The sequence below is a fragment of the Capra hircus genome, chromosome 27, assembly GCF_001704415.2.
Source record: "Capra hircus breed San Clemente chromosome 27, ASM170441v1, whole genome shotgun sequence".
NCBI classification, from domain to species: Eukaryota; Metazoa; Chordata; class Mammalia; order Artiodactyla; family Bovidae; genus Capra; species Capra hircus.
This window is the reverse complement of record NC_030834.1, coordinates 5,613,924-5,625,471: the sequence shown is the minus strand read 5'-3', so window position 1 is coordinate 5,625,471 and position 11,548 is coordinate 5,613,924. Positions and strand designations below refer to the sequence as shown.

Sequence of the window (11,548 nt, the reverse complement as noted above, 5' to 3'; positions counted from 1 at the left end):
GCATTGGTAAAGCACATTTTCAAAGGCATGGAGAGGCAGAGCATGGATTCAAGAGGTTAGGATCCATCTTCTAAAAGGAACAGAGGACACTCATCACAGCCTCTACCTGCACAAAAAGTCACAAATTGATACATACCCTTACTATATGGGATGCATAACTTGCTGTCTCCCCTTTCCCCTCTATCCTATTGTCATTATTGGGTCTGTGTTTTATTTTGGTCAATAGAGTCCACCACCTGCAACCTGCAGTTTCGAAAAACACTTCTTTACAGAAGCACAATACTATCTGGGCTGGGAATGATGCAAGAGATTTTCAATAATTTATCTAGTTCTAAAAGGAATCCATAGAGGAGAATCCCAGCAGAGTTCATAGCTATGCCTTTGGTTTTGAAAACTGTTTGCTCCTTCCTCCTGGGGTCTTTCGTCCCTATTTATTTAGGAAGGCCTGACAACCTGCAAGGAGGAAGCTGTAAGATATTTTCATTCAGGAAAAAGCTGGCAGTTGGAGTACAAGGAGTTTCCCCACCGTTTTGGCTGGATCTATTGAGGCCAGCCTTGGGACACAGAGGAACCCAGGTTTCTGCGATGTACCAGCCAGCACCCACTAGCCCTGGCCAAAGCCCACAGCCCCCTGTACCAGCCCTTCCACCCCACCCCTGGCCCAGACTACTGAGTCAATTCCCAGGCAGGTTGGTAAGAAGCTTTCTCTGTCTCCTTTCATACTTTAATGAGACTCTGTTACACAAAAGTTCTTGAGTGATCAAGCCTGGTCCCTGGTCCTGAAGGTAACTCTTCGGAGATCACGAATCGGATATGTTTACTGGAAGCTATCACCACCAGACTGCTACTGCTGCTGCTAAGTCACTCAGGCCTGTCCGACTCTGCAACCCCATAGACTGCAGGACCCCATGGACTGTATTCTTCCAGGCTCCTCTGCTCATGGGTTTCTCCAGGCAAGAATACTGGAGTGGGTTGCCATTTCCTCCTCCAGGGAATCTTCCCGACCCGGGGATCGAACTCGCGCCTCCTGCATGGCAGGCGGATTGTTTACAGCTGAGCCACTAGGGACGCCCAATACCCTTGAGCAGAGCCCCTTGTTCTGGAGGATCAAGACCCCGTCCCGGTCTGGTGGAAGCTCCTTGGGCCCTGACCACCAGGTTTCTCTCAGTCCAAAACCTCAAAGCTCCCAAACAGCCCCCAGCAGGCGGGGACAAGGCCCCCGCCCCGCCTAGACGACCCAGTCCCTGGAGACCAGCCCCCGCCCTGGAGACCACGCCCCCTCTCCCCGCCACGCCCCCTGCCCCGCCCCCCTCTCCTCGCCTCCCCCTTCACCTCTCCCTCCGCCTCCCCTGCCCTCCGGACCGACCGCGGGCGCGGCGCGCCGGGGCGCCTGCTCAGAGCGCGCGCGGCGCGGGGCGGGAGCGGACGGCGCGGGGCGGGGCTCGGCCGCGTTCGAGCATGGCGGCGGCAGCGGCGGCGGAGCTGGGCGGCTCTGCCGGCTCTGCGTCCCCGGCCGTGGCCGAGCTCTGCCAGAACACCCCGGAGACGTTCCTGGAGGCTTCCAGGTTGCTGCTCACCTACGCGGACAACATCCTCAGGTGCGGGCCGCGGGGGGACGCGGACGGCAGGCGGGGCGCGGCGCCCGCTCGGCCCGGGCTCGGGGGGCGCCCGGCCGGTGGCGCCGGGGCGGGTCGCCGGTCCCGGGCCCCTCAGGACGGAGACCCGGCCCGCCCAGCCCCGCCCGAGGGGAGGCGGCGTCCCGACCTGACCTGGCGTCGCGCGGGGCGGGGACGGGGAGACGCGCCCGGGGCTCCGGCCGTTGAACCGTCTTCCGAGTCCGGACAGAAGTGGCCACAGGCGTCTCACGCCCCCTTGGGCGTTTTCCCCGCCGGGCGCCTTCACCTGCCGCGGGCGGCTGAGAAGTTCGTTAGGGGCGCGCGTTCTCCGGCCGGCGTCTGCGGCGCCCGCGCCGTCGTGTCCGCGAGGGCAGCCCTGGCCGGGGGCGCTTTGTTCACCCCCAGAGCTCCGAGGGACCTCGCGGCTTGGGGGCGTCGGGAAGTGGAGTTCGGACGACTTCCCTCGGCTCTTAGCTCCCACGACGTGGTGCCCAGAGGGACCTGAGGAGACGGGGGCGGAGGGCACCTGAGGAGGAGGGTAGAGGGCACCTGAGGGAGGGGGCAGAGGGCACCTGAGGTGAGGGGGGCAGAGGGGGCTGAGGGGGGGGAGGGAGGGGGGGGGCAGAGGGGCACCTGAGGGAGAGGGGCAGAGGGGAGCCTGAGGTGAGGGGCAGAGGGCACCTGAGGGAGGGGGGCAGAGGGCCGCCTGAGGAGAGGGGGGCAGAGGGGACCTGAGGAGAGGGGCAGAGGGCACCTGTGAAGGCTCCGCCCGCCGTCCCCCCTCCCCGTTTTTCCCCTCCCCCTTCTCCCCCGCTCTCCCCCTCGGATCTTCCCGACCCAGGGGTCGAATCGGGGTCTTACCAGCTGAGCCACCAGGGAAGCTCTTCATACAGGTAACTTTCATGACTTTACAAGTGAATCGAAGGAACAACACATGGAACCCTTGTCCTGAGCCAGGTGCCCCGAGGGGTGCAGTGTGCACAGCGGCAGGATTGTGATCTATGTGGGGGCTGTCTCCCTCCTCTGTGACACCTTCTCTGCCCGCCTTCCCTACCCCAGGAGGTCGAACAGCTCTTCAGAGCTCGAGTCTGGTGCCAGAGGACTCTGCCAGCAGTGAGCCCCGAGGCAGAGTTCTCCAGAACCCATGCACCGCTGGGACCTCCCGCCTGGGGAGCCACCCAGCTGTTCAGACTCTGTTATTGGGAACAGGGAGTTGGCCTTACAATAAGGATTCGCTTCTGCTTTCAACCCCGTGAAACCACAGATGGTGAGATCAAGGTGTTGTGAGGAACGAAATCCTTTTGCATCGCAGTCATCAATAGGAATGTTTACCAAACTCATAGAAGAAATTTGGCATGCTGTTCGTGCATGTTACAGTCTTTACCATGGTTTATGTTTTCTGTCTTAAAAAATGTAAATTAGAAGTGGAACTCATATAAGTGGAGATGGTGTGAAAAACTACCTGTTATAGTTTGTCTTAAGTAGTAATATGAGTTCCCTGCCCTCATATTCTTATAGTTCAAACTCCTTTGGTCTTAGTGGAGGCGACCCATGTTTTCTTCCCCTTCCAAGTCCATTTACTAGCTTGTTGACAGAAAAGCCCCAGACTTCTTGAGTCCTTAGCCTTTCTACACTGCAGGTATGCTAGAGAACAGAGGAGACCACAGTTTTCTGTTTGTTTTGATGCTTTAAGAAATTCTTTAAACTTAGAGATAAGGGAGGTGGGGTTGTCTTGATATCCCTTGCAACTACCTCAGGGTAGTTATAGTATTTTATAGGGTGAATGCTGAAATGAGGATGTCATTTGCAGTTTGTTTTTGAATAGCAATATTTGTCACTACACACAGGTGAAAATAATACTTTGGGTTAAATTTTAAATTTCTGCTTCGGATGATGCTTATCCTGTTCCCCAACTAAGAGTCATAAAGCTCGTGAAATTATAGAATGAAGTATATGCTATATTGCATGCACAATATACCATGGGTTAGAACCTTTTTTTTTTTCAGTTTGTTAACTTCTTGATAAAAATCTGCTGTCCTCAGTATCTACCTTTCAAGAATCTGTAATAGTTTTACTGACATTCCACATGGGCTTCCTGGAAAATTTGCTTCATTCATTCTTTAAAAAAACATTTTATTTCCCACTAATTTCCTTTGTGAACTGCACACAGTTACTGGTTATGAACTGCACTGGGTATGATTGGGAAGGGCTAAGAATGGAAAGTGGTTTCTTTCTTCAAAGAAAATATGTCTAGGAGAAAGACACAGATACAGAAAATAGCCATAGCATAATACCTGGAGGACAATTCGAGCATGATGTTTAAATGCTCACATATTTATATGAGAGGAAATAGCAGGGACCTGATGTGGAACGGTTTTGAGAAGAAAGGTTTGATAAGATGACATATATTTGATGTGATAGGCAACAGAAAGCACTTGCAGTTTCTAGACTCAGAGCATAATGAGAGATTCATGTAGAATGATGACATAAGAAGACATGGGCGTGGGTTTCACGTCTGAAGTTGTTGCAGTCAGCATGTGCATAACTGGATGAATGGAGAGAGAACTGTAGGCAGGGGCTGGCAATCCTTGACTGAGTGCCAGGGGTACAGCTGGTAACAGGAGGAGACAGAACGCCTGAGATAACTTCAGATTTCTCATCTGGGTTACCACTGACACCTGGAGAAACTGAGCCAGGCAGTTAACGGAGAATGGATGAGTTTGTTGGCAACTGTATGGTGGAGAGTGTTTGTAATCAAACCAGTGAGTGGGTTTAAGTCCCAGTCAGCCGTTTCCTAGAAATGTGATTATAGGCAATTTATGTAAACTCTGGGTATCAATTTCCTCATGTTTAACAACTTATTGACCAGAGACATATTAATACATCTTTTGTTACCCAGATGTTATTGACCAGAGTGTTTCATTACTCAACTACATAAATCATTGGCCACCGGTCTTAGTTTCTACAAAAATCCCCTGGTCAATAATGTGTTAACAGAAAAGAACAACACTTAAATTATAAAACTGTTGCAGAAATTAGAAATAAATAAAGGACATGGCACACATGTTTGTTTCTCTCATTCAGATTTTCATGTTAAGCTGGGTTATGTGCACGTTTCCCATGTTGTCAGCTACAGAGAATGGTAAAGTTAGTTAGAGCCAGAGATGGTTCCTAGATGATTCTGAAGGCAGAGAGATGTTTTTGAAATTTTACATGTACGTCAGAATAACAGTTTTTCAGAAGGTCTAAGAAATAGTGTTTCAAATGACCTACAAAATGACTTCTGTGATCAGTGATAAAAATACAAGATTATAGAATTCACTCATGTACTAAGTTTCCATTTATGAGAGGTCTTTCTGGGATTGTGCATTCCAAAGAAGAAGAGGACAAGTAAATTGCTCAGATATACTTAATTCCTAGCATTTCAGAGATTCTGAAGTAGAAACATTTATGTTTTCCTTTTCTGAGAAAAGGAAAGTTGTGACTCAGTGGGAGGCTTTTTGCTAGTATGTCTTAAAATCTTAGAAATACAGTTGATTATGACTTTTAGGGTGAAAAGCAGGGGTTTTTCTTACTATTCAGTTGTAAATTGTTGTTCAGTTGCTAAGTCAGCAGGCTCCTCTGTCCTCCATTATCTCTCAGAGTTTGCTCAAATTCATGACCCCTGAGTTGGTGATGCTATCTAACCGTCTCATCCTCTGCCGCCCTCTTCTCCTCCTGCCTTCAGTCTTTCCCAGCATCAGGGTCTTTTCCAATGAGTAGGCTCTTTGCATCAGGTGGCCAAAGTATTGGAGCTTCAGCATCAGTCTTTCCAATGAATATTCCTGGTCAGTTTCCTTTAGGATTGACTGGTTTGATCTTCTTGCAGTCCAAGGGACTCTCAAGAGTCTTCTCCAACCCCGCAATTTGAAAGCATCGATTCTTTGCCACTCATCCTTCTTTATGGTCCAATATCCGTATGTGACTACTGGAAAAACCATAGCTTTGACTGTATGGACCTTTATTGTCAAAGAGATGTCACTGCTTTTTAATACACTGGCTAGGTTTGTCATAGCTTTCCTTCCGAGGAGCAAACATTTTTGAATTTCATGGCAACAGTCACTGTCCACATTGATTTTGGAGCCCAAGAAAATAAAATCTGTCTCTGTTTCCACTTTTTCTTCTATCTTCCATGAAGTGATGGGACCAGATGCCATGATCTTAGTTTTTTTTTTAACGTTGAACTTCAGGACAGCTTTTTCACTTTCCCCTTTCATCCTCATCAAGAGGCTCTTTAGTTTCTCTTTGTTTTCTGCCATTAGTGGTGTCATCTGCAGGCCTGAGGTTATTGATACTTCTCCCAGCAATCTTGATTCCAGCTTGTGAGTCATCCAGCCCGACATCTTGCATGAAGTTATCTGCATATAAGTTAAATAAGCAGGGTGACAATATACGGCCTTGACGTACTCCTTTCCTAATTTGAACTAGTCCATTGTTCCACGTCCAGTACTGTTGCTTCTTGAGCTGTGTGCAGCGGACCACGTTTTGTGAGAACTTTTCACTATGACCTCTCTTGGGTGGCCCTGCACAGCATGACTCAACTTCATTGAGTTAAGCAAGATCCTTTGCCATGACAAGGCTGTGTGATACATGAAGGGGTCAGTTGTAAATACAAACACTAATTTTTCTATAGATGAAACAATTTGGTAATACCTGTGGGTAAGACAACTCACAAGACACCAAAATGTTTTCAGAGTGATGGTTGAGTGAGATTCAGGAAATTTTGCTGCCCATTGAAGCCCCATCTCTTCAACAGCATCATCTAGCAACCAGAAGAAACCTCAAGCTAAGGTACAAAGTAACTGCTTAACAAGCAAGATAAATACTGGAAGTCGTAGAAATAATTAATGCTCAGCAGATATAGGAAGAAAAACATCGAAGAGTTATAGCACAAAAAAACTTGAGAAAAATCTTCAGAGAATTAACGGAATATCAGACAAAACTAAAGGTGATCCTTAGGGCTGCTTTAGACACCACAGGGTAAGAAGAGTAGTAATGAGCTCAAGGAGAGTAGCTGCACAAGGCTTAAACTGTGAAGCTAGAGTCTAGGCGTGTGTCTATGTCCGTGTGGCGCTTTTCCAAAGGCAGGAAATGGGAGCTGATGGGTTTGAGGTCTGAAGGTCCTTAAGCCAAGTTCTCTAAGCCTTTGAGGGCTTAAGAGGTTGACTTTCACATCAGTCTATACACACGACCATGGCTGGTCTGCTCAACACATTTTAAACGAGGAAGATAGGATTTGGGTAACTGGACATTATTGCCATTTTTTTTGTTGTTTGCAGTATGCATTGAATGAGAAAAACAGATGAACAGTATGTGAGGTTCAAAGATAGTGTACAAAGATAGGAAATTGCCTATTAGATGCTAGAGAGGAAAAATATACAAAGCCCATATCAAAGATGCTGCATCGACAGTTACTTTGAAACACATCAAACTAATAAGCTATAGCAGAACAGCTCGTGTAAGTTCTATAAGAATTTTTAAACACTAGTGGAAAGGGGAAGAAAAATTAGAATATTAAGTACAGTAAAAGACTGATTATGTAGAAATCTGGGAACTGTTGGGAAAAAGTAGATTAAGAGCTCTGGCACTTTTGCACCAGTAGACTGTACCATCCTGGTGGTACTGCTTTGTTTATCATCCTGTGGGATGTGTTGAGAATCATGGAAAGATGCCTCATTTATGTGTAACCAGCTTTGATAAAGGTAGGGTTATGCTGTCATTTAATGTTTACATTGTAAGAAAGAGTGGCACACTTGTGACATAGTGTAGCAGAGAAGCCAGGGATGCTAAACATTTTCCTGTGCCCAGGTAGCCCCCACAACAAAGGCCAAAGGTCAGTATTGTCAAGATTTAGAAACTCTGATCTAATACACAGAATAAAATAGTAAGGCACCTGTCTCTCCTTGTGTTTCTGTCATTTTATGGCAGTGACCATTTTATGACCTGCAGTGAAGAACAGTGCTTTTGTTTTTAATTTCCAATCCTTTGTGGACCCATAACTTTGTAAAATACAATGAAAATTTCATGGCAATGTCAAGTTACTGTAATAATTAATAATAATTGAATGCTCTCAATTTCTGTATTCCTAGGCTGCAGTCCATGGAGTCACGAACAGTCGGACACGACTGAGTGACTTCACTTTCACTTGTATGCATTGGAGAAGGAAATGGCAACCCACTCCAGTGTTCTTGCCTGGAGAATCCCAGGGACAAGGGAGCCTGGTGGGCTGCCATCTATGGGGTCACACAGAGTCGGACACAACTGAAGTGACTTAGCAGTAGCATGGATGAATAGCAAAGAATAGATTAGCACCAATCTGGACAGTTTAAAGAACACTATATTAAAACTTTTGTCTCTGAATATTCTGTAACAATCTTGTGTAGTTTTTGAAATTACGGAAAAGAGGTTTTAAAAAAAAGTTTCATGTAGTGTTTATGACAGTTTTTTAGCAACAGGAGCTGCTCGATGGAAAAAAATGTGAAATTTGTTGAAACTTCCACGGTTAAAAATCCCTATTTTGGTTTTGTTTTTACATCACAGTATAGAGAACATGTATAAGTTTAGGACTAAGGTGGCTGGTTATCTGCTAGCATTTGTCCACCCTGCCATTCCAGACCCCAGACTGATGGCCTCAGGACTTCTGTGGATACCTGACGCAGCCACAGAAACCGTAGTGTCGTGCTGAGGGAAGCCACTGCCATTGGACTTCCCTGGCGGCTCAAGATGGTTAAGAGTCTGCGTCCAATACAGGGGACCTGGATTTGATCCCTGGGTCAGGAAGATCCCCTGGAGAAGGGAATGGCAACCCACCCCAGTATTCTTGTCTGAAGAATTCCATGAACAGAGGATACAACCCATGCGATCACATAGAGTCGGACATTACTGAGTGACTAACACTTTAAGTTTCACCATTTTTAAGGGTGTCACTGTCAGATATGAAACCTACTTATCCTAAATTATGTTCAGAAGGCCTTTTTGACCTTGAGCTGAAACAAGACTTGTAGTAAAAACAACCATTGGCCTAGGGAAGGAAGAAAAATCAAATGACTGTTAAGTATTAACTAGGTTCGTGTTTGTCAGAAGTAAAGTCTTTGAGGAACTTTGGTTCACTTTTATGTAACTTCTTAGTTTCTTGTATTCATTAATTTCACAAGCATTTATTAATTTTTAATAAACTATAAATTATTAACACCATCTACATGTCAGGTGTTATCCTTGATGATTTAGATCCATCAGAACAAAACAGGCAAAACTTTCTGCCCGTGTCTGGAACTTGCTTAAGTTTTTTTTTTTTCTTAGCAGTCCCAAAACTCATAAAGGTCTCTAATTTTAACAGCACAGAAATAGAAAGTTGCATGTATTTCCCTCCTGGCAGCATTACTATGATCAGCTGTGAAGGTTAACAGTGATATTGTGCTAAATGTGACCTGAGGGAAGAATCACCAGATCAGGGTGTCCTTCCACACCGGCTGTCTGTAAAGTCAGGCTCTCTCCTGCCTTGAGGGAATATAGCCAGTATAAAACATAGAAAGAATGTAAAAACACGGTGAAAATTATAAATTGTTATATATAATCAGACTTTTTTTTTTTTAATCAGAAACCCTAATGATGAAAAATATAGATCTATCCGGATTGGAAACACTACTTTTTCTACTCGTCTCTTGCCTGTCAGAGGAGCTGTTGAATGTTTATTTGAAATGGGATTTGAAGAGGTAAGTGTGTTCATGGCTTTCTCTGCAGTTTATGTACAGAGCATTCATTGTAGTGTTGACCAGTGATTTCTAAACAAGATAATATTTTTTAATTGATTCGTTCAGGAAAGCTGGGGAACTAGTTATTTCTTTACTTATTGGACATTGAAAAATCACAGTAAATATACTTTAAAATCACAGTGAAATATAACTGCTCTCTCATGGGGAGAGTTCTTACCATCTCCGTCCTTTAGGGAGGTCAGATGTGCAACCCAAGGACTAAATTGTGGCTCTTTTTAGACTTTTAGCCAAAATCTACTATGTGAGAACAGAAGAGTGGCCTCCAACCCCCTGGAAGAAATGAAAGGGTAAAAACGGAAAGGTTGAGTTAGCGGCCATATGTAAGGGTTCTCTTCTGTGACAGAAGAGAAGACTCAGTGTTTTGTGTTTATTTTTATTTTTAGGTCAGACAAAAACTTTGGTGTTTTCATCTTGTGGAGTCTGTGGCATAGTTTAATTTTATGACACAGGAAAGTAGCTGTCCAGATGATGAGTTTTCTGTGTGTACGTCTGTGCTTAGCCATTTCTAGTTTATGGAGTACTGAACGACATCAAACCTGGTTCTAGAGACTGAGTGATCAGTAGCAGTCAGAGCTGGCAAGGCTGTGGCCGCTGTTCAGGAGGTGCTCTCGCTGAGTAGCCCTGGGTGCACTTGCCTCCCCACCTCTCTGCTTCCCTCCCCCCGTCTACTTCAGGCCTTAGGAATCCAGTGGTGAAGAGGTAACAGATCCCATCTCACGTGGAGCTTGAATTCCAATAAGGCAGACAGACAGATGTGAAAACATAGATGAAGTAAGGCTTGAAAAGACATCATAAGCCACCATAGTTGGGGGCAGCCACGTAAGGAAGAATGGTCGGGGAGGCCCCGGAGATCATGTTTGAGCTGGGACCTGAGGGAGGAGAAGCAGTTCAGGTCCCTGACGCTCTCGGGTGAACGCTTTCCAGTCATGGAGATTGGCCTGTGCAGAGGACTTCTACCAGGTGTAGTTTTGGCACAGAAAGTAGCCACAGAGGTGGGCAGAGGTGTGGGCATGGAGTTTGGGGAACTGTGGTAAAGACGACTTGGTGACAAGTGGGATGGGAAGCCACTGAAAGGTTTTAAGCAGGGAAGAATATTTTTAAACATTGCCCTAGCCATTATAGAGAGAATATTCTGAATGTTCTGCATGAGGGTGAGGGATAAGCTCCAGGGCCAGGGAGAAAGCTTATTGTTTCCATCTCTCTGAGAAATGGCAGTGGTTTGTGTAAGCTCCATGAGGGCGGGCTTTCTGTCTGTGTTGTTCCCTGTGCTCTGGCTCCTGGGGAAGAACCAGTACACATAGGCACTCAGTAAATATTTGTTGGATTAAAGACCGACAGCAACGGGAATGAGGGAGTGGCAGGATCCAGAATTTCTTTTTTGAAGCAGAGTCTGTGGGACTTGCTGATAAATTAGATGTGGAGTATGAGGGAAAGGAAGAAGTCAGGGTAACATCTGGGTTTTGGTTTGAGCAACTGAGTGGATGAGAGTTCCATTCATTGAGACAGAAAAGTCCTGGAGGGTAGCAGGTATCAGAGGAGGAAAAACTACTAGCTGTCTTTTGGATAGTTGTAACTGGTACACTGTTAAATATTCAGGTAGAGGTGTCAGGAGAGCGTGAAGGCTATGACGATTGCAAAGGAGAGGCCAGGGTAGTCAATTATCGTGTCATCTGCTTGTAGCTGCTCACAAGCATCTGACCATAAAGAAGTTAAAACTATAGACAGGGAAAATTGAGAACATTGCTGATTTTGTTCAAGGAAATGCAAATTTTTTAGTCAAATGACAGGAAAATTAAGTAAATGATTCTTGGGTCGGGAAGATCCCCTGGAGAAGGGATATGCTACCCACTCCAGTATGCTTGGGCTTTCCTGGTGGCTCCGTTGATAAAGAATCTGCCTGTGGACAAAGGATTAATTTCCAAAATATACAGGCAATGTATACAACTCAACACCGGAAAAACAAACAACCCAATCAAAAAGTGCGAAAAAGACTCAGACATTTCTCCAAAGAAGACATAAAGATGGCTAACAAACACATGAAAAGATGCTTAACATCACTCATTATTAGAGAAATGCAAATCAAAACTGCAATGAGACATCACCTCACACCAGTCAGAATGG

General features: G+C 45.9%; 1 protein-coding gene across 3 annotated transcripts in view; it reads left to right on the top strand.

Moving 5' to 3' along the window:
* The window catches only part of NGLY1 (N-glycanase 1), a 60,888-nt gene continuing 50,770 nt past the window's right edge, over positions 1,431-11,548 (top strand). For 2 of the 3 annotated variants that reach the window (XM_018041963.1, XM_018041965.1), the window contains exons 1-2: positions 1,431-1,598; positions 9,253-9,367. In XM_018041963.1, coding sequence (XP_017897452.1) covers positions 1,459-1,598; positions 9,253-9,367 — 255 coding nt within the window. In that variant the 5' untranslated portion in view covers positions 1,431-1,458. Of the gene's footprint in view, positions 1,599-2,473; positions 2,884-9,252; positions 9,368-11,548 lie in introns of those variants that run through there. The other variant, XM_018041964.1, reaches the window with a different exon arrangement.